General features: G+C 40.8%; 1 protein-coding gene across 2 annotated transcripts in view; it reads left to right on the top strand.

Moving 5' to 3' along the window:
- CDH13 (cadherin 13) overlaps nucleotides 1-23,613 on the top strand; it is a 459,552-nt gene that overhangs the window by 362,651 nt on the left and 73,288 nt on the right. For both annotated transcript variants that reach the window (XM_085589891.1, XM_085589892.1), the window contains exon 8: nucleotides 10,942-11,082. In XM_085589891.1, coding sequence (XP_085446017.1) covers nucleotides 10,942-11,082 — 141 coding nt within the window. The remainder of the gene's footprint in view (nucleotides 1-10,941; nucleotides 11,083-23,613) is intronic.

A 23,613-nucleotide genomic window follows, 5' to 3' on the forward strand; every position in this document is an offset into this window, starting at 1 on the left:
TGAATTGTTATACTTTTGAAATTAAGGGGCTCTCAGGAAAAGATATGGGAGCAGGGATAAGAGTTCTTTAATAGGAAAAATAAAAATTAAAATGCAGTAATACTAAATAGCACTGCCAGAGTCAGAACATGCCCTGTCCCCCTGTGTGTCAGGGAGGTGGCTCAGCCCCATCCCAGGGTGGCTCAGCCTCCTGCAGTGCCAGCTGTGCTTCTGCTGGAGCAGGATCCTGCACAAGGGGGGAGTTTTCCTCTGGAGCTCCAGGGCTGGGGGAGATGGGCCTGGGCTCCTCTGGGAATGCAGTGGGGGAGAAAGCTGCTCCTCTGGGAATGCAGGGGGAAGAAAGCTGCTCCTCTGGGAATGCAGAGGGAAGGAAGCTGCTCCTCTGGGAATGCAGGGGGCAAGGGCTGCTGTGCTGTTCCCAGGTCAGATTGTAACCAGGTAGAAATTTTTGGCTCCTCCCCTGGGCAGAACATCTCCCCTTGGGATGATGGAATTTTCTCAGCTGTGCAGGGACACTTAGTGGCCATGAACGGGAGATAATTAATAATTAATGGCCCATGAACAGAAAAGATCTCCTGGAGGGAGGATTGGGTGTGAGAGAGATAAATAAGACTGCCCAAGGAACAGAAATAACTGTCCCACCTCTGACAGATGGCAGTAGAACACACACTCCTGACCACATCTTGTAACTTAAGACAGAGTGCCACACTCTTGTGCTGTCACAGCCTTTGGGACTATGAGAAATAGGTGAGGCCCAGGGCCTATCCTCCAGCTGAATTTCAGCTGGAAGAAATTCAGTTGCTGCCCTTTCAGTGATACAAAGTGGAGTGAAAAGTGTAAGCAATGGGAAAGTTCCAAAGGTGTGTCCTGAGCAGCAGTGAAGCAGCAGTGCACACAAATCCTGCCTGGGTAAGTGGTAAAGCAGCTTCCCTGGCATTGCTCTTGTCAGCTGGATGCATTTCAATGGTCTTGACTCGGCTGCACACCCAACAGGATTTGCTGTTTGATGAAAAGGTGAAGAAAATCTCTGTGAGGGTCTGTGGTGTCTTGGAATGATGAGGTAGATTAGACCAAGTTTTGCATTGGATTCCAGGAAATTCTCAGATGTATAAATTTGATTAATCTAAATTCAGCTCTGGTGATATGGTGGATTGTTTGATGGCAGAAGATCATAAAACAATCAGCATTGGGTTTCACTCAGATTCCTGCAATACATTCCTCCAGATCTGTGTGCTAGGAAGTGCAGTCTGGGAGCACAGGGACTTGTGGTGTCAGGATTTAAGCTGTGCACTGGTTTCCTGCTTGGCTCAGAACAGGGTTTGCAAGGCAAGAAAAATATGGAAAATAACCTTAAGTTGAAGTGCTCCAACTTTGCATAGAATCATAGAATGTTTCAGGTTGGAAGAGACCTTAAAGGTCAACTTCTTCTACCCCTGCCATGGCAGGGACAATTTCCACTAACCCAGGTTCCTCCAAGCCCTGTCCAACCTGGCCTTGGACACTCTCAGGGATCCAGGGGCAGCCACAGCTGCTCTGGGCACCTGTGCCAGGGCCTCCCCACCCTCACAGGGAAGAGTTTCTTCCTCACATCCAATCTAAATCTGCCATCCTTCAACATAAAACCATTACCATTACCACTATATAAAACCTTGTTCCACTTGGCTTCTTGGCACCTTAAGGAGATAAAGCTCTGGGGCTGCTCAATATCCTCCTCCAAATCCTACAGGAAACACTTCAAGGCTTCCTGAGCCTGAATCAGACTCCAGGAGAAGCAAACTCAAGCATGGGGAAAGCTGAGTTCTGGTTTGGTTTTAGTGCAAACCTATGGGAACCTGCCCGTTTTTCATCACAAACTGGGCAAGTTAAAACCTAATAAAAGTGCAAATAAACCTGGGAAGTCCATTTGAAGTCAGTGGAGCTGTGCTGATTTATTCCAGCCTGAGAATCTTTTCAGGCTTGAATGCTTTTGGGGTTGCTCCTGATTTCTCCTCTCTGATTTCCAGCAGAACTCCAATTCTCATCTCTGTCCTGATCCATTTTATCTGACCTTTACACCCTCCACATACACAGGGCATTCTCTCAGCACTGGGATATTTATATAAAGATATTTGAAAAGCTGTCTCTACTAAAAGCTATTTGAGGTTACTGTGCAGGAGAAACTTCTCTCTCCTTTCACGTTTTTGGATTTAAATAGACTCATTCCTACCTACAGCAGGGACTAGGAATGATTCAATAATTTGCAACTAATAATTTATTAGAACAACTTTGCCCTCCTTTCTCCTCACAAATTGTCTGCAAACAGATTGTACAACTCTAATATGTTAATAGCTGAAAATTATTTGACCATTTTTTTCAGCAAATACCCTTTGGCCTGTGGATTGTTTGAATTGCAAATTGCAACTGTTAAAATGAAATATATAATTAACACTGCAAATAGAGCTGATTGGGTATTGCAGGAGACACGATTTTTCAAAATGAACATTTACAACAGTGATTTGCAAAAAAAAAAAAAAAAGGCTTTGTTGAAGTAAATATTTGTAATACAGAAGGGTATTCCTATCTTGAGAGCTCCTGACAGCTCACTTGAGATTTTGTTAGTGTAGACAACCAGATTCAAAGTCCTGTTGATAAACTTGAACTGCTTCTTACCTTTCCTCATCCAGCCAGGTGTCCTGATGCAGATATTTATTTATTTTGAGACACAACTCTTTTAATATGCTCTGTCCGAATTGTTGCTTTTGTAAATATAATTAGGCATAACTTGGCAGGTTGTGTAGCAGTTGTAATATTTTTTTAGAAGTGAAATAATCAGGACAGGCAGGAATGGTGCCTCCTACATTTGTCAGTCAGACTCTCAATGTCTCCAACCATATATTCTGATTTTAATGGAGAAACCCTTGGATATTTCTTTTGTCTTCTAGCAATGTTGCAGTGCTCAATATGAAACTTTGGAAACATGTTAAGCACCAGGCAAATGATGTAACCAAGTCCATTCTTGGGGTTTTTTTGGGGTACAGTTCATTAATGTGGATGAGATACAGTGTTTTCTATCCAGCACCAAAAATTGGAGTATAAACAGTGATAGGTTTAGAGTCTGTAAGGAGTAGGAGTAGTGCCAGGTGCCATGTAAAGCACCAGAATACTCAGTGGTGCAAGGACAGGGAGGGTTGGAGGCTGTGCTGGGTGCGGGCTCTGTGGAAGGGGGGACTTTGATGCAGAACATGGGAAGCTGTGCCATGATTTCCATGGTTCCTCTCCCAAAAGAATCCTGTGGCTCCAGCTAGGTGGGTTCTCATGGATCCTGAGCTCTGGAATTGCCATGGATTGTGAGCTCTGGAACCATCATGGATTGTGAGCTCTGGAATTGTCCTGAAGTGAGAGCTCTGGAGCTTTCATGCATTCCAAGCTCTGGATTGCCCTGAATTCTGAGATCTGGAACTGCCATGGGTTCTGAGCTCTGCATTGTCCTGAACTCTGAGCTCTGGAATTATCCTGAATTGAGAGCTCTTAAATTATTGTGAATCCTGAGTTCTGGAATTGCCATGAATTCTGAGTTCTGGAATTGCCATTAGTTCTGAGATCTGGGTTGTCCTGAATCCTGAGTTCTGAAAATGCCATTAATTCTGAGATTTGGATTTGCCATGATTTCTGAGCTCTGGATTTGCCATGAATTGTGAGTTATGGAATTGCTATGGATTGTGAGTTCTGGAATTGTCATGGATTGTGAGCTCTGGAATTGTCATGGATTGTGAGCTCTGGAGCTGCCATTAATTGTGATCTCTGGAATTGCTACGGATTGTGAGCTCTGGAATTGTCATGGATTGTGATCTCTGGAGTTGCCATGAATTGTGAGCTCTGGAATTGCTATGGATTGTGAGCTCTGGAACTGCCCAAATTCTGAGCTCTGGAATTACCTGAATACTGAGTTCTGGAATTGCATGGATTCCGAGTTCTGGAATTGCCATGAATTCTGAGTTCTAGAATTCACATGGATTCTGATCTCTGGAATTGCCATGAATCCTGAGTTCTAGAATTCGCATGGATTCTGATCTCTGGAACATCCTGAATCCTGAGTTCTAGAATTCACATGGATTCTGAGCTCTGGAACTGCCTGGTTTCTGAGCCTTAGGAGCTGTGTTCCAGCCAGGATGGATGTGTGTGCTCTTTCCAGCCCCTGGAAGGGGACGGTCAGTGACACCAGCCAGGCAGGGGGTGCTGGCACACTGCAGGGTCTGTAACTCTTCACAGACCATCATGGAGCTGTGTTTCCTCTAACCAAGCCCGTTCCTGGGGAGCAGACCCTCACTCCAGCCCCTTCTGCTGCTGGCAGAGGGTTTGGGTGGGGAGTGTTGCCTTTACATTCCTGTATTCTGAATGTGGAATAATAAGGGTGATTAAGTGGTCTAAAATCAGCTCAAGAAGTTGCACAATAATTTATGCTTTCACACTGGAGTGAAAGATTTCTGCAGCACTATTTAATTATGAGAAACAACTGATTTTTTTTTGCCTGAAAAAGGAAAAAAAAATAAAAAAACAAATTACATTCATTGGTCCAGGAGGAAAGCTGAAACATAGCTTGTGTTTTAAAAAGAAAAGCATATTTCAGTATATTTGACAGCAAGTATTTTCCTTGAAACATTGTGATTCTTATTCTCCAAAGCTATTAGAAATTATTATAGTACTTTATACTTCTAGCAGAGCTGACATGGAAAATGGCCTTCGTCCCAGACCATGAGCATCTAGTGAGTAGCTGCTGCAGATCAACATCCCCCCTGTTATGAAGGGAAATATCTTTGCCTGGTTAAAACCAGTGTAGAGGCACCACCTTCAGTGGTGCTGTTTTTTTATTTTTATTTAGAATACTGAATATTTGCTCTCTTCCCTGGGCTTACTTTTAGGAGCAGACTAATGAACAGTAATGATTTAAGGGGAAATATCTCAGAATAAACCTAAGCTTCAGCCATTGTTCTGTGCTGGATGTTGCTGATCTCTACCTGAGGAGAAATTCTTATGAATATCATCATCCATGTAAAGAAAGTCCTTTATGTGGCATTAATATTTATATTAATATATGTATAAATATGTATATAACATCCAAGATGCACAGCCTTCTACAGCCTTCCACAAAGTGATATTAATTCAGTATCCAAATCCTAATTTGTACATCAGTCAAAACTTATAATTTTACACAGACTGTTGAAAGTATGCCCATAAAATTCCTGTCTTTTCATGTAAAATGTAACAAACTCATCCACATACACAAGCCCTATGCTTAGCCCAGCATTATGAAGAATTAAATGTGCAAATTTATGTGTAATTTAAAATAAATGTGTAAGTTATGAGGAATTAAATTGATCCTATATATTAAATAGTCACAGATTTCATCATGATGAATAACAAATAACTCTGGCCAGGAAACCAATTTGGTTCAAACACTTTGGAGCAACTTCTTTCCTTTTTTTAATGGTTATTGCTCAAGGAGAAAATTTAGTCTTCTTTTTGCTTCCAGATATACCCAAGGACTCCACGTCTCCCACAGGTAGTAAATAGATATTGATTTTTTTCATAACAGAAGTACATTATTACAGTGATTAAACTGTAGACCTTCCTTTATGATATGAAAAAGTTGGAAATTGGTGAGCTAAAGAGGATTTATGTTACAAAGGAGTTTGGGTTTTTCTATTCATCAGACTGTAATTCAAGCTCTAAATGCAAAGTCTCTGTTATATCACCCTTTTTAAGCAGCAGCAACTGGCATTTAAAATAAATGCTGATATTATAATTATCAAAGCATTATGTCTGTTAGAACTGCTAATAGTCACTTTGCTTCATTTTTTTTCAATTTTACATTTGTCAAAATCCTGACAAGCATACTCTGGGATAATGTTAGATTCAATGTTGATATTGTTACTCAACAAGAACATTGATTATGTCTTAATAGGACATAGTCAGTATGTATTATATGCAATTATCATCTTAAATGAACACAAGCATTTATTTAGCACCAACTGAAATTATTTCAATCTGAAGATTTTTTTCTTTCTGGTTAGCATTATATTATAAAGTCATTAGTATCAAATATGATATTGCAGCACACTCCCGATACAGAATTATGCATGAATGCATAGTTTATAAACAGAATTATAAATAGAAGAATCGAGGCACTGTCGCATCATTACAGAAATACAAATATCGATGGAATAGTCGGAAAACTCTCTTTTGATAATTAGTATTGAAAGGATCCTTAGAACACTTGTTTAAGCATTTTGAATGTTCTGTGTGTTGTTTGTTTCACAAACAGAATTTATTTTGATTTCAGCAACTTTCTGGGAATTTGGGGATTTCTATTCTCCCCAGTAGTTTTGTTTTTTTGTTTTTTTTTTTGGATGGGGACTGAAGCAATAAAGGAAGGCTGGGTGCTGGGTACCGAGCGTGCCATGTCCAAAATATGCAATCCAAGGGTGATTGCAGGGGGGCACCGGAGGAATATTGAACCCAGGGCTGCCTGGGGAAGGTGCTGCAGTCCTGCTGCTGCAGGGAACCACAGCCTCGAGGGCCCTAAACCCAAGCAGCTCCGCTGCTTCCCACCTTACAGTTTGAGTTCTGCTGCACTGGTGCTGCTGCTGATTCCAGCTGAATTTGGATGTCCTACAGCTCAGACCAAGGCTGGGACTCTCCCTGCTGCTGCTGGGAAATACTGACAGCCAGGGCTTGCTTCTCTTCACTCACTGATGGCTTTTTATTGTATCTGTAATACTGAAAGATTAAAACCCAGCAGAAACCCATTATCATCATCATCTGCTTTCACTCAGCGTTCCCCAGAAGCTCTCCCTTGGCTCGCTCCACCTGTGAGTGCCTGCACTGCACTCTTTATTTCCCTCTGCTGGGATTAGCTCCTGCTGCCTTTGTCAGGAAGCTGAACCCTGAAATCAAAGTGCCTTTGCTGGCCTCTCCCTGCTCTGTGGTGCCGAGCCAGCTCTGTCAGGGCAGCAGGGCAGTGGGATCTGGCTAAAGACCACCCTAGGTCAGTGGTGGCTCCATGCGGTGGAAAAGTCTCTCCTCCAACCTGAGCTTCCAAAGAAAGGCTCAGCAGTCTCTCTTGTTCGGTCTCAAGGCAGTTTATTGCAAGTTATCTAAAAGATTTTCTCCTTGAGCTGCTGTGGTTTGCTCACAGCTCAGGCAGAGGCACACACACACCCTGACATCCTCTCTGACCCCGACTGCTTCTTCTCTCCCACCCAGGGCTGCTGCTGTCTTTTATATGGTACATTATGTGTGACATGGTTACAGTTTTCCCCAATGCCCATTACCTATATTAAATGGTGCTTTTCTATCTTTTATATGGTACATTACATATTACATGGTTACAGTTTTTCCCAATGCCTATTACCTATATTAAATGGTGCTTTTCTATCTTTTATATGGTACATTACGTGTTACATGGTTACAGTTTTCCCCAATGCCTATTACCTATATTAAATGGTGCTCTTCTACTCTAAACCAATCTGTGAGTGCCAACATCACCAAGAACATGGAGGTGAGGAAGGAGAAAGACGGACGACAGGGCAGGCCCAAATCCCAAATCCATCTTAAACCCTCTGACCCCCATGTACAAAACCAAAACCCCCCTGTACAGCACTCAAAAATTCTTCCCTCTACTTTGTGACTACTTCTACTCTAATATCTAAACTTTTGTGGCTTCTTGTTTTTCCTGCAAGGTTGGTAAATCATTCCATGGTTCAAACCCAAAATCACAGCTGTTTGCAGCTGCCTGCCAGGGTCTCAAATGCTTCTGACCTGGACCCAGAACATCCAAAAATGTCTGAGGGAGATTTTGAGTTCCGACAGGATCTGATGGGATGTTAGCTCTGGTGGGGATGCAGGGAGGGCACTCAGGACACAGCTCACCTCCTTGGCAAGCCACACAAGCTGGCAGTGTCACCCCCGCCGTGGCTGAGTGGCTACAGGGAAAATTTATGGGGAAAGGAATGGTTCTTCTGCTGTAATTATGCAAACCCTCTCAACAGTGTCACCCTCCACAAAGTCACAGTTGATAAATAACAAACCACATGAGCTAAAGGAACATCACTTGATGTTCCTTTATTAAAATAATCCATTATCCTTTGGAGATCCCGCTTGAGAGGTGGGGCTTATTTCTGTTGCTGATATCTCACTGGGTTGCTTTTGCAAGGCTGTGCTTAGGCCACTTAGGAGCAGGACTGGGTTTAGGGGCAGGCAGTGACTTGGTGGAACATGCCTGAGTCTCTGTGGGGTCCCAAAATGATGCAAATTTTGGGTGCTGCAGTAATTGCTCACCTGCAGCTCGGCAGGGATGGAAATGGGGAAGGAAGGATGTTCTCCTCCACTGCCTCCTTCCAGCAGCACTTATTCCTCACGAGAGAGGAGGAAAAGGAAGGAGAACACACTGGGGTCAAAAGTCTGAGCCCTAAGAGGGAAATGCTGAGGAGGTGCTGTGAGATGTTCCAGAGCAGCCCTGACCCCCCAGCACATCCCTGCAGCAGCATCCCTGCAGAACGGGGCTGCTGGGAGCTCAGGGATCCCTGATCTGGCTGCAAAAATCCAGGATTTTGGTAAATCCCACTGCTCCAAACAATCCCTGCTGCTGCCTGGCTCTGCTGGGCTGGAAGCAGGAGAATTCTGCACTACAAGTGAGCGCAAAGAGAGCCTCTGATGGGAACAAGCCTCTGCTCAGGGTTTGCATCTGTTAGCAGCTGCTTCCTCTGACAAAGCAAATATTTGGTGTCAGAACGAGTTGTAGGAAGTGCTGCTTAGCAGGGAAGTGTAAAGTATTCATAATTATATGAAATACTACTCAAAATTCAATGTTTTCCACATTTTGCGTGAGCTTAAACATTGGACTCCTGTCACAGACATTTCTGCTGCAGTGGATGCAATTTCTAGCATAAATGGGCTTGCTTTCAATAGAAAATGGGATGGTTTTCAAAGGAAAAAAGGCCAATTTGTGAGTAAAAATGGACTTATTTCTGAGGAAAGAGGCTTATAAACATGAAGTGATAAATGGCTTTGCAAGTTTTCCATAATAACGACTTTCTAATCAAAATAATGAAAAAGTCACAGCTTGGGGAGGCAAGAGAAGCCTCATTCAGGTTTTAATGCACTTTAGAAAACACATATATGAAAACTGTAAATTTATTTCCTCTCCATGGCGTGAGTTTGTGTTGCAGGTATGTCAGTAAAACTTTGCATATATTTTTATGATGTTATAAATCAAACTCCTGGTCTTGGTTTGCCACCTTCTGAGATGAATTTTATGGAAGAATGTTGTAGGACTCCAGGAAATGCATTTCTTAGGATCCCCTGTGTGGCAGTGGCATCTGATTTCCTAGCAGTCCCTGTGTTTTGAGAACAAAATTTATATTGTGGCTTAACTTGTTGATTTAACATGTAAATTTATTATTTCATAATAGCTGATCTGATGAGCAACTGAGGTGGTTGTTTCTCTCTTGGCCTAAAAATGCTTCCAGATCTACCTACTGAGGAGCTGGGATCTTCTCACAAGTTCTCAAAAAAAAAAGAGATAGTGGGATGTGCCCAGGAAAACCCAGAGTGCAAAATTCTGGGAAAAGCTTCCAAACCCCTTGGCTGCAGAGCAGCCTGAGTGACCCAAGAGGCTGAGGCTGCTTGGCTGGGCTGTGTCCAATTCCTGACAATTCCCTGGGAAATTGTTGGATAAAAGACATGGATGAGGAATGTCAAAGCTGGGAACCCTGGGCTCTTGCAGACACGAATCCAAAAGGCTACAAAAGGCTCCAAAAGGTTCCAAAAGGCTCCAGAAGGTTCCAGAAGGTTCCAGAAGGTTCCAAAAGCAGAGGATTTGTTGCAAGTTTCTCCATGGGATGTGGGTTATTGTCCAGGAGGGGTCGGATGGACGTTCCTGGGCAATGTCAGGTTCTCACTGTGTGGCCTCAGAGGTGGCTGCAGCACTTGCCCATCGGTGGCCTCCGGGCTGGTGCTGCTCACGTGGGTTTTGGGCAGGTGCTTCCACTCGAGGCAGCCACACAAAGCCAATTTTATTGAAGTCCCACTGAAATCCAGGTCAGAATTCCCTGCCAGTGCCAGGGGAGCAGGTTCTGATGCTGAGAACTTCAGAACATCAGCTTGGACAGAGCTGTTGCTGACCCCTGGTCCAGATGGGAGAGATGGGAATTCCAAAGGCTGGCACATTTCCATTCCAGAACTGACCAAAAATTTTTTTTTTGCCAGATAAAAGCTGTGTTTTATGAGAGGAAATTAAGCTGGATTTTGCTCTGTGCTGTCTGGTTCTGCAGTAGGTGAGCAACCAGATAAATACCCATGACATGACAATCAGATATCAGCAATATAAATCATTAATATCACTCTACACGTTGGCTTTGGGCAATAACTGGAAGTCTCTGCCTGTTTTGGAAACTGCTTTTTTGTTTCTTGCAGTGGAGCAAACTTAGATTACCAGTCTAAATGCTAATACCCAGAATGAATGGGATTTAATAAAGTGAATTTATATGTAGATTGTGACATTAGTATTTAATTATGTACCCATCATAACACTGATGAAGCAAGCCGCTAAATATTGGTGCACTGAAGGTAGAGCTTACTCTTAAAGAGCAAGTATATTTTAATTTCTTGCCTCTTTCCTAATCTTCCTAAATAACAGGATAAATTATGTACTGTTTACCAATATTCACCTTCATGCTGGATTGCAAATGAGGTTTCCAGGGTAGCAACTGATCTCATAGAAAGCTGTGCTTGTGTTTCGATAAAACTGTGATAACAGACCTGTTTCTCTGCTATGTTTTATTAGCCTAAATAAAGTTTTGGGTTTTTTAAAATGTATTATTTTAATATTAATTTAAAATAGTATGTTATCTCTGTGGGTTATCTTTTTTTCCTTAACATGTCCTTTTATATTTTTTTTTTCAGACTATGGAAAGCCCAAAGTATGAGCTGGTTATAGAAGCCAAGGACATGGGTGGGATGGATGTGGGACTGACAGGCACAGCCACTGCCACCATTCTTATCGACGACAAAAATGACCACGCTCCAGAATTCACCAAGAAGGAGGTAAGAACTGGCCATCTGTTCTCTCCAAAAGGGTGCAAGTAATCCTAATTAGCTCCGTTCTAAATATAAAGATGTTCTTTAAGGAAAGAAGACACGTACAGAATGTTTTTAGCTCGGTGTGGCAGACTTTCCTGGAGCTGCTCTTTTCTTTTTTTCACGTTAACGAACGTGTGTGCATCAGCTCCAAACCACAGTGCAACTGTAAGGTAAAAAAAAAATTATGTCATTTAGGGATTGGCTAGCAGGGTGCAAACCTGTGAAATCAATTTTCTGGGGGTAACTTTCTCCTTTTGCTCCTGTGGGGGGAAAATAGAAAAACTAGATTTAGGCTTTGGGTGGTCAGGACTGTGGGTGAAAACAACATTTTCTTCCTGTCTGTAACACTTCCCCTGTGAGACAGCCAGAGTTTGGGGTTCTGGAATTAAAGCTCCAGTCCTAAAAGCTTCAAATTTAACCTGCAGGTAGAATTTGCAAGGAAAGGTTTTTCCCCTGTAAATTGAATTTAACTGAAAGTTCTCATAAACCCCCAAAACCAAGGTGAGGGAATTCCCTGCCTGTGTGCCCCAGCCTTCCTGCTCAGCTCACACTGCTCTCTTCCATCCCCTACATTTCCTGTGAGGCTGATTTTGTTTGTTTGTTTGTTTTGGGATTTTTTGTGTTTTTTTTTTTTTTTTTTTGTGTGTGTGTGGTTTTTTTGGTTTTGTTTTGTTTGTGTGTGTGTGTTTTTTGTTTTTTGTTTGTTTGTTTGTTTGTTTGGGTTTTTTGTTTGGTTGGTTTTCTTTGGGTTTTTTCTTTTTGGTTCCTAGAGAGAATGAGAGACTTTGAAGAAATTTACCTAATTACAGCCAGGTTGGATTTTAAATTTTTCTGGGGCTCTGCAAAATTTAAGGAAAAATTCCCAAAATACGAGCAGCAAACCTGAGGGATCCTGATTTTAAGATACATGTGGAAAAAGAGAAGGGAAGCCTATTGCTGTAGAAGTCTTTTTTATTTAACCTGAAGTATATTTTTACCTCTTCTCTTTGGTAATAGATTATATTGAAACAAATTGCTGTTATTTGACTTAAAGCATTATTTCTTATAAATGAAAAGTAAATGAATACCAGATTCAAACACGACAGAGAAGGGTTTTTAAAAAAAGAATAAAAATAAGAAGAAAGTAGAAACAATTACAATTTTTCCAAGGAAATATCTATAAGTACATAAGTAATTGCTTTGGCAGTATTATTTCAGTCACCTAAATATTATCACAGAGAGACTGAGATCCAAACCCTTCAAGAACATGGGTGGCAATTAAGTGACTATGATCAAACTATTAATTTCTTTTAGATCGGGCTTTTAATGCTCTGAAAGCCGTTTCCTGACAACCAATACTTAAAATATCTTTGAAATGCTGGGGTTTTTTAACCCTCTGGAAAATAACAATGTACAAGGACAGCTTGGTGCATTTAGAAATAAGAATTTATTGGATTAATCAATCTTGATAGCAACTCATGTCAGTCAGAATCCTACCTACTTGAATTTCCAAAGTTGGAGAATTCTTCTCTGGAAGAAATATTTCTACATTGAATTCTTTTGAAGAAGTATTTATATAGCTATAGTCCTGTTTGATTTAATTTGACACAAAAATTCCCATGCCTGCTTAGCCACAAATGTATTGTTAGTATCAATTTCTGTGGAAATTCAGAAATGCTCATAAATTCAGTTCTGTCAGTGACAGTAAAATTTATATCCTGGAAAGTTTGTGGGTTTTAGCATGGAAATTAAATAGGTGTGAAGAGACAGCATTATCTTGTTTTCTTTGAAAAGTCTGCTCTTAGATATTTTTCTAGCATTTTTTTTCTTTTCCATAGCGACAACTCTCTTCTTTTTAATGGTTTGATGTGGGTTTGAACCTTTCACTATTTGGAGATGCTAATGACCTCAGAAATCTTCCTCGGCCTTGCTAAGGGATATTCATATTCCATGAAGAAGGCAGGAAAAATCAGCCTTTCATGTATGGTCCCAGCCCCCTTCAGGAGCAGATTGCCTGTTTGAAATAAGAGCAGGGAGGTGTCTATCAGTTGATTTAATGCCACTTTATTTGATTTTCTGCTGGAAGGGCTTAGTTATTGCATTTTAATACCAGTTGCATACCACAGGCTGCAATGCTATTGATTCAAATGAGAGCTGAAAGAAAAAGACAATATTTTTCAAGGTAACTTCTGAAGGAGAAAGCTCAAATTCAGTAGATCTGGAGCTTCGATTCCAGAGTGTAGCTTCTTTTATTTATTTTATTGTATTAAAAAAATAATTAAATTATAAATAATAAATTATAATAATTTAATTTATTGAATAAGAAATTATTTCTGGCCTTGGATACTTCCAGGGATGGGGCAGCCACAGCTTCTCTGAGCAACCTGTTCCTCACCACCCTCACAGGAAGGAATTTCTTTCAAATATCCAATTTAAACCCAGATTTCTTCAGCTCAAGGCAGTTCCCACTTGTCCTATCCCTACCTGATCTTGTGCAAAATCCTTCTCCTGGGGGAGGCAGTGCTTGCCCAGTGATTCTGCTCTCCCAGCCACCCTTTTCCTCTCCCTGCATCCCACTCCTGGGCCAGTGTGGGGCAGGAAAATTCATCCATGGAGCTCCAGGAGCAGCTGAGCATCCTGGCTGTGATCCAGCAGAACAATTCCAGTGCCTGCAGAGCCAGAGCTGAGGCCCTGGAGGCTTGGAGAGTGTGTGTCAGGAGCTTTGATGGCTCAATAAATGAGACATTGCTTCAGCCCAGTTCATTATTTGCTTATTGCCCTGTCACTTCCAAAATCTCTGCCTTGTTCTGTCTCGCAGCTACACTTCCTGCTAATGATAGGCAGTGTAAAAATCCATTCAGGTGTGCAAACAGTACTCTGCTCCCTCCAAGGGTTTTAATAATTTCATCTTTCATGCCAAATAGAGCAATATTTTAAGAGCTCCTCCAAAAATCCCAGGTGATGTAGCAAGGCCTGCTTTTTAAAAGGTCACAGTGGCTGGGATATTGTGCCAGATTTAAATTACAGAGATTGAAAATTGTGATGCTTGTAAAGTTAGTGGCCTCTTTGTAAAATTTACAACCTTATTTCTATAACGGGAAAAAGTTTTTAAATTAATTTTGTGAATTATTATTTTGTGTCACACAAAGGATTTTGGAGTTTCCTTTCCAGCAGGGAAAGGCCTTAAGCTCAAATGCTGTTCAGCAGCACGGGATTGCTTATGTGAAAATAAAGAATGAAGCAAAGCAAGGACAGGCACAGATTGTTCTGGAAAATCTGATACCTGGCTTGCATCCTGCAGGATATTCCCAGTGGGTGGGAATGAGCTGGACTGAGTGAACACTGAGGGTGCAGAGTAATTATACCTAGAACATCAACAAAATTGAGAATTCTTTTCTTGTGTCACTGTAAGAGTGGCTGACAGATCACTGCAGTGTTGTATCCTGCAAAAAAGGGATTTTAGTCCAGAGTTAATGTCACTGTGGCTGTGGTGTGATGAAAAATTAACAATGTGGCATCTGCTGAAAGACACGAGCTGGCAAATTCTCCTCTTGTATCTGTTCCTGGAGGCCTGGCTCTGCACAGATACTGCCTAAGACCTGGGGGAGGAAAAAAAATGAGTTTTAACACAAGGAAGATATGGACTTGACCCCTTTCTGTCTTTTTCTTCCTTCTCCAAAAGAATAGCCCAATGAATCCTACTTACTCCATTCCTGCCTGCAGAGTGTGTGCTGAAAAATGAGATTCCTCTGACTGTGTTTGCCTTTATCTTCTGACCTGAATTTTTAAAGCTTCCATTGCTGCTCTTTAGTGTTATTTTCCTTTAACACCAGATATATTGTCTTTCCTTGGTAAACCCTGCCAGGCACTTGAGAGGGGAATGCAGTGGTGGGGCTGAAGGGGATGATTTTCCTGCAGTGCCCCCAATTCCCACATTTCTCCTCCTCCAGAGATTTGGGACTGCAGCCAAACCTGGAAAACTGGGGTTTGTCACAGTGCTCTCACTGGCACGTAACGAACAGAGACTTCATCTGGCCAGGGAACAACCATCCCTCAGACAATTCCTCTTTCTGCCACTTCCAGCCTCACCTTCAATCCCATCCGTTTCTGGGACAAAAAAATGTAACAAACAGAAATAATTCTGTCACATCAGGGAGAAAAAGATTAGGGAAAATATTTTGCCTGATAGAAATTTATTTTTAATAGATGTGTATATATATATATATATATAAATATATAATATATAATATATAATATATCATATATCATATATCATATATCATATATCATATATCATATATCATATGTAATATATACAATATATAATATATATAATATATATTTTAATATATATTTTATATATATTATCTATATAATATATATTTTATATATTATAATATATATATTATATATTATATATTATATATTATATATTATATATTATATATTATATATTATATAATATATATTATATATTATATACTATATGATGTACGTTCCATATATTATATGTTATTATATATTATTCTATATTATAATATAAATATATTAAGATGTGTAATTTGGTTTTAATATATATTAATATATATTTATTCTTAATATTTATTCTTAATATATATTTTTAATATATATATAGAAATGAATTTTCCAGTAAAATAAAGATCTTGCTTCCTGTGAACAGAATAAAGTTTGTGTAATTTGACAAAACCCCACCACAGTGAGAACTGAGATACACTAGTGCTGGGAGTCTTAGGTGAAAAATACGATTTGCTCCCATTTTGAATGCCAGCTGATAGATGGTTTATCAAAGAGTACTAAAAGACTAATGGCAGCTTTAATAAATGATCCATCTGCTCCTGCAGGGACCTGCGAGTGGCGAGGTCCCTGTCACTGTGATTTACGCGGCGCTGCCTCTGTCCTGCTCCCCGCTGGGGACAGCAGCCCCTGGAGGACAATCTGCCCCTCCGTCTGCTCGTGTGCACAGGGATGTGAGACTTGCCCAGCCCCAGCTGCAGAGATGGATTTTGCAGCTCAGGCTGGGGAGAAACGGGCTTGGAGCTGCTCAGAGTCCCTGCCTTAATTCTTGGTATTGGCTAAAGCGTACTGAGGAACAAATACGGAGCTGAAAGCAACTTCAAGGTTCCTCCTGCATCATTTTTCCATGCTTTTACAAAATTCGTCTCTCTTGGACATGCTACTTTTATTTTCTGTGGTAAACAGAGCTTGGCAACCCAGAACAGATCTGCCCATTGACTTGGCATGTTTGAAGCCAGCCAATCTCACCTCTCCTCCTCCTGTGGACTGAGTCCTTCTTACCATGTCTTGCTGGGAAAATTTTGCCATTTTGTTCCTTTCTGTGCAGGACTTCCAGTGAGCTGGACCAGACCTTTAGACACAATTATGTTAATGGTAGATGATTCCCCTTCTAACCCCTTCCACAGGGTTTTTTTTCTTTATTTTTCTTTACATCTGACTGGGAGAGCTATTCAGTGAGAACCACAACTGTGTGGAAAACAGGGCCAAAGAGGTGCTGTCCTCTGACTAAAACCCAGCTGGGCAGCAAGGCCAGGGCTGCAGCCCTCTCCCATTCCCTGCTGGGGTGGAAATCACAGTGCAAACCAGGCTGAACAGACACAGAACCAGCAGGAGCTGCCAGGGTGGCTCAGCGAGCTGCGGAGAATAAATTTGGGTTCTCCCCACACCACAAACTGCTCTCTCCTGCTGCATGTTGGAAGGGTTGAAGGGGCTTGAGCAGCAGATTTGAGTAAATGAGAAACCACTGCCAGGCTGATAGTTAAGAATCAGAGTTTCATTATGGCCTGAAAGTGATGGGAAACCAATCTAAAATTCCAGCAGCCTGTTCAAATTGGATCAAACTCCCCCAGCGCTGATTTGTCATGAGAAATAGTTTTGTGGGATGGATAAAACCATTACAGCAAAATCACATGAACAGAATGCATATTGGAATTTCCATTTGGCTCCCGTTTTTGGGCTGTGAGGCAATTTACATGCAGAGAAATCAGAATTCATGCAGAAAGTCAACAGAGCAGGGCAAAGCCTCTCCAGCTGTCAGTAAACTTTGGCACAAAGAACAGCTCCAGGATGGCTGGGGATCACCAGAGAGGAGCTCTTTGTCCCCCCTTGTTTTTCCTAGAGTTGTAAATAAAGCTAGAAAGGCTCCTGGAGCATATCTTAACCTTCAGAAACCTCTACACCAGATAAATATTTGCACTGACCTTTTCACTCAGCTTTATTTCCACTTCATCCTCTTGCAGCAGTTCACTAACACACTTGACATAGCTCCAAGTGCCCAAAAGTCTCCTTGAAAGCAAATGAAAGGTCTTACCTGGTAGATTTTTCATCTGTGAGAGGCAGAATTTATGAAAGGAAACAAACATCTAAATAGCAGCAAGCATTTTATTTTTCTGAATGAAGATTGTGAGCATTCTGTTAGTGAAAAAATGAAATTTAAATTTTCAGTGACTGCACCATTTCTTCATGGTTAATAATTGGTCACTGGTCTCACCCATGGTAAAGTTCATGGCATCCAGAGTTTTCTGAGCTGTTATGACTTATAGAACATATTTCAAAATCACATAAGCAGTTTGGGAACCTAAAACTCTAAATAACAGACATATAGACACCCTCTCTCTTTTTTCTTTTTTCCTTAAATTATCTTAGATGTCAAAAATAATTTAAAAAAAATTATTTGACTTAATAAAGTAGCTGTGAAGACATCTGGTGCCCACTGGAGTTCAAAAAACTGGCTTTAGGAGCACAGAGTGCTTTGACTCTCAGTGCAATTAGGATTCCAAATATCTGTCTCTCTTCTAAACACTTTCAAATAACCTGGAAAAATGCCCATGATCAAGAAGGTTTATTAATATTTCTGAGTTGTGTTGTGGTGCTACCAAACTAAGGACATCTGGAAGACTTATTTAAACAGTCTGGCTATCTGGATAATGAAATTACGCTTTTGATCTGATGGGTTTTTTTTTTTTTTACTTCTTCTTGAATATTGTGTGTCAGTTTTTATCAGAATTAGCTGGCTTGAGGATTCTCATGTGATGAGAAATGCTCAGCACCACTCAGGATTGAATTACCAATGACCTTAACAACAAATACTCTGCTGTAGTATTTTCAAGAGTAGAATAATTTCAGAGAAAGGAAAACAAATGTGATTATTCTGTGCATTGACTGCAACAGAGAACTCTTCAGCGAGAAACCAAAACCAAATTAAATAATATTGTTTGGAAGACCAGTGGTTCCTGTACTCATCCAGATTCACACTGTGTGCATAATAATCTGTATTCATGTGGCTTTCAGCAAGATATCTGCATAACCAGTGTTAGCACTTTGTTCAGGAACTTTTGCAAAATATGTTTAACACGGAGTCCATGCACTTATCACATAATTAGGGCTGGATACGCTGCATGGCAGTAGGCAGCAGACTCCCACATTTATCTTTGCTCCTGAGGGGTGAGTTCATTGCTTTGTTTCTCTCCACCAAGGTCAGGAAATACATGAAGTTGTCTATTTAATCTCCAGATAAACACATTGCAGTGGTGCATAAAACAACAGAGTGCCTGCTTTATAAGCTGGGAGCAGCTGAGAAACACTTGTACAATACAGGAAAGGGTCTGTGAACAGAATTGATCATTCAAACAGTGGGAATTTGGGGATGAACACAAAAGCACTGTCTGCTCCTCCAGATCTGATTTTCCTCCCAGCAGTCTTGCTGTCCAAGTAGGCCCACACCAAACTTGTATTTTTGCCAGTCCTTTTCCTTGTTTTCCCCTCTCTCTGTCACTGCTCCGTTCCTGCCCTTGGTTTAGTTGCCCTGATTTGTTGTCCTCAGCTGATCTGAGCCTCCCTGGTGCAATCCTGGGCCAGCCCTTCCCTTCTGCACGGTGTTGGCCGTGCTTGGAAGGTCGGAGCAGCTCCTGGCAAAACCAGCAATTCTCACTGCAGCTGGCCAATTCTCCCCACAAACCCATTCTGGTGCTGACTTACCCTCCAAAGGCTTCTTCCATCTGCTTCTGCAGGCAGCAAATATCCAAAGGCTGCGAGCAGCAGAAAAGCCATAAAGCCACAATTTACTGCTCTCTTCTCCAAGAAGCGAAGGTTAATGTGCTTCCATGAAGTGTGAGCTTTACAACAGATATTAAGGTCAGGATTACAGAGTAAACAGTAGCAGGGAGAGTTTGGAGTACCTCTACACAAACACATTTGGGTGAGGAGCTGGAGAGTAGAAATTAAAAAGGAAGGAAAGCTCAAACAAAGGCTCTTGAGGGAAACACAAGCTAAACAAAGATAATGTAATGTCTCCAGACCTAGTTTTGGACTACTTATTCAGGGAAGCTTTATAAACATATTTATTAGCAATCATTGCCAGGAGTGATTTTCCAATTAAACAAAAAAAAGCAAAACAAAAAATATAAATAAACAAAAAAACCCACCAAAAACAAACAAACAAAAAAACCCAAACCAATAAAACCAACAACAACAAAAAAAAAAAAACCAAAACCAAAACCTCTCCAGCTAGAATTTTGCAGTTGCCTTCAAATCAAATTAGTCTTGTTTTCTACAGGTTTAAATTACAATGGACATTTAAAAATTTGAGTATTTTCCCTGTTTTGTTTTTTTTTTTTCCTCTAAATGTACTGGTAAATGTGTTTTGATTTCACTCTTCTCCAAGAGTGTTCATAGCATATTGAACTTCATAAACTCTCCAAGGAATTCCAGCCTCAACACTGAGTGCTGGCAGGTGACACAGAGACTTCCAAGAAGCTTCACACAGTTGCTTTCAGATGAAGATACAAAATGATGCATCAATCTCTTTGCTGAAATTAACTTTGGGGGTCTCTCTTGGGAGACTTCATTTGACTGTGTGACATCCAGTTGAAAAAAAACCTTAGTGTGGAAACAGTGATTTTTACACGTGGTATTCAATGCAGAGTGGTTCTTAAATCTTCATTAGATGATTTCATAGAATGCCAGGATGATTAAAAAATCATTCTTTACATGATTTCATTCCATGTGCCATGGGCAGGGGCAACTTCCACTATCCCAGGCTGCTCCAAGCCCCCATGTCCAGCCTGGCCTTGGACACTTCCAGGGATCCAGGGGCACCCTCAGTTTGTGCCAGGGCCTCCCCACCCTTACAGGAAAGAATTTCTCCCTAATATCCAATCTAATCTTCCCTCTTTCAGTTTAAAGTAATTCAGAATGTAAATTGGTGATCAGGCAGTGAGGATGAGAAGAGCAGGTATTACCTTTTTGGACTTGAAGGACCATTTAGTCCATGTATAAATTATTTCAGTTCCTCACCTGTAGAATGTGGAATATTAACAGAAATACCAAGAATTCTAAATCTCTTTGTCTGACACAGTGCAGCTGATTAGAGAAGTAACAAATAGAGGAATTGTTAGATGTGTTGCAAAATATCACTGTAATCCCACGAGTTCAGAAACCCACACTGTTAATATGCCTGCAGCATCTGTGGGAGTTCTGTTTTAAAGCAGGATTAAACACGATAACACACTATAGATCTTAACATATTCAATTTGCAGCAGACAAAACCCTATTTAATACCAATTACAGAATATGTGTGAGCTGGTATCATAGCTGCAGTTTATATGAGCAGAGGGAATTTGTAAAGCTGAAGTCTATTCATTCAAAAATAATAGTTTATGTGGCTGCTTGGGTCATTCCACTAGAGTGGAATGACTTTGTGATCAGTTTATCAATTCCTTCACTGACAACTGTGATTTTAAGATTTTTCTCAACACTAAAACTGATTTGGCTACTCCAAAATTTGCTAACCATCTGTGTACATGAATCAAAGTGTCAGGATTATTTAGACAAAGTATTTTTTTTCTTTCTGCTCTGAAGCATTAAAATAGACAATGAATAAAGCCCACTGTGCTAAAAGGAGCTGTAGGTATATTCAAATAAAATTTTTATCAAATGCCTGTGAATTATATTAATTTTGGAAGAAAATAAAATAATATAGGTCTGGTTGTGTCTTGAACTTAGTGGAATGAAAATGGTGTTGTTACATGTAAGAAAAAGCAGATTAGGGGGTTCATACAGGACTCCTTGTAGTTATAGTCTCTTTTGAGGAAAATGGTTCAGAGGTGGAATTTATTCATATCCTTGTAGTTCCTACTTTGGCTTGTTACCAGGACTTGTTTGCCTTAGAGTTCCAGATGCTTATTTGCTTAAAGGGTAGCCCTTTCTCCAGCCGTCTGTCTAACAGTCACTTAATATTTATTTGTTTTTACAAATGCGTTCCCCTGTGTTCTCAGTCCATATGTCACAAAAAAAGTGTAAGGCCAGCTCTGCATGGAGTAGTGATGTTATCTTCCCTTCCCCATTCTAGACTTTGACCCAATTATGAAAAATCTCTGAATCCCAGTTGTTTTTCTCACCCAATATTTCCCTCCAACACTATTGCTCTACAGCCAGTCCTTTGGAGTTTCTATTCTAACTCCAAATCTCCTCTTGATGCAGACATTTCTTCTTTTATAGAAAGGAATTATTCTCTTATAGAGATTCTTTTTTCACTTCCCCATGCTAATCACTTGTATCCACTCCTTGATATTTAATTTGCCCAGTGCTAAAATTTATTCTTCAAAGTCCCTTTTTCCTGTTGCATCATTCCCTTTTTTTAAGACAAGTCAAACTTACCCATTCCAACTAACCAAAGAGCAAACTCTTGGGTCTATTCTTTAGTCAGGAGTCTCTTAGGAGCCTTCTCTGAATTTTAATAATTAGCTTTGAATTTTCCTTCCTCTCCAAACTCTCCCATCCTGATCACATTCCTCAGACCCCTCTGCTCCTGTTTCCAGCTGCAGCCTCAGAGCTCCTGAGACACTCCAGGGATGGATCCCTGCCTGCTTTTTGCTGAGTGACTCCCCTTTCTCTCTTCTCTTATTTTCATCACTTCTCCCCTGTCATTCTACATGGAAAACTTTTTATTTAATTTATCACCAAACTCCGTTTCTGACCTATGTCCTCTCATGATCCCCATTCTGTCCCCATGATTTTCCCCCTTTTTTCTCATTTCTGGAAGATCTTCCTTTTCCCATCACTTGACAGTGATGCCCTCATCCCCTGCTTCCCTTGGGAGCCACCTTTTTGTTTTCAGTGCCTTAAAGTGACTCTTTGCTCAGGGCTCACACAAGTCAATGCACACCCTTTGCCTGCTGTCTATAAATCGAGCCCCATGGCCGTTGGCTTCCACACATCCCCTCATTTCTCCCTTTTAGACTTTATTTCCTCCTCCCCAGCTCATTTGTTTTGCCCATCTCCATCCGCGGAGGCTGGCAGTGCCCATACATTAACTGGTGCTGTCAGATGCTCTTAGATCAATGATTTTGTTTCATTTAGAAGACTGATGGTGAGGAGAGCGCTGCTGTCCTCAAGAAGTTTAAAGGGTTGAAAGCAATCTCTTAGCTTAAAAAAAAAAAAATAAAGTTTGAAAAATCAAGAGTTATGTGAGGAAGTTTTGAAAGAAACATAAGGAAGATCAATCCTGCTAAATAAGCTTCAATCTAAACCAACAGTTGTCTGAAATAATATCAGGGAAGAAGATTTATCTGTAGTATTGATATTCTTAACTGCCTGCATCCAAGCTGTGGCTCCCATCCAGATGGAGATGGGAGTGCAATTTTAGACTGGGAAGTAAATCTGGATTTCTGTGCATATATATAAATAGAAACACAGGCCCACAGGTGTCTGCCTACCTAAATTGAAGACCTGATGTTTCGTTTTTCTAAAGCTGCATCTTCTAGCATGGGGTAAAACAAAAATCAAACTTGGATTTACTTGTTTGTTTCACAGAGCTACAGAATCATTTAGGTTGGGAAAGAGCTCTAAGATCAACAGGTCCATTTGGAAATAACACAATATATTTCCATATTTAGAAATAACACAACTGGCATTTGAAAACAAAGAACATTGTTTCTGATTAATTGATTCAGTGCTGAACGAAGCTAAGAAACCTGTGTATGTTTGAAGAGAAATGAAGGGCAGGCTTTCTGATTTAGCAGTCCTGACCTTTTCAAATTTTCCATCTTAAATAATAATTGAAGCCATAAGTAAATAAATTCAACTTTGCCTGCAGATGTTGAACTCTTTAATGTCCTTTTCCTGTGACACAGGCACTGCCTGATATTCCTGGCACAAACAGGTTTTTCCTGCCCCGTGCTAGGGCTGCCTGACAGTCCCTGGGAGCTGTTTTCTTTCCTCCAGGCAAATGATTAAAATGCAGTTCCAATCAATAAATCTGTGCTGGTTTTGTGGCTGGGAAGTGTTCACCCAGGGGGCCTCTGTGTCCTGGGGGAATTTCTTTTCTTCCATCCCCCTGTACTCAGGAGAGAAGCAAATCACAAAGAGTCCTGTTTAACTGGGCTGCCTGCAGGAGCTGCAGGGAGCAGCAGGAGCACAGGGCCACTCTCACGTGCTGCTGGATAAATCAGGATTTATCCAGCATTTATCCACTGACATCCT

The sequence above is a fragment of the Lonchura striata genome, chromosome 11 (assembly GCF_050655825.1).
Source record: "Lonchura striata isolate lonStrDom1 chromosome 11, ASM5065582v1, whole genome shotgun sequence".
In the NCBI taxonomy this organism is placed as follows: Eukaryota; Metazoa; Chordata; class Aves; order Passeriformes; family Estrildidae; genus Lonchura; species Lonchura striata.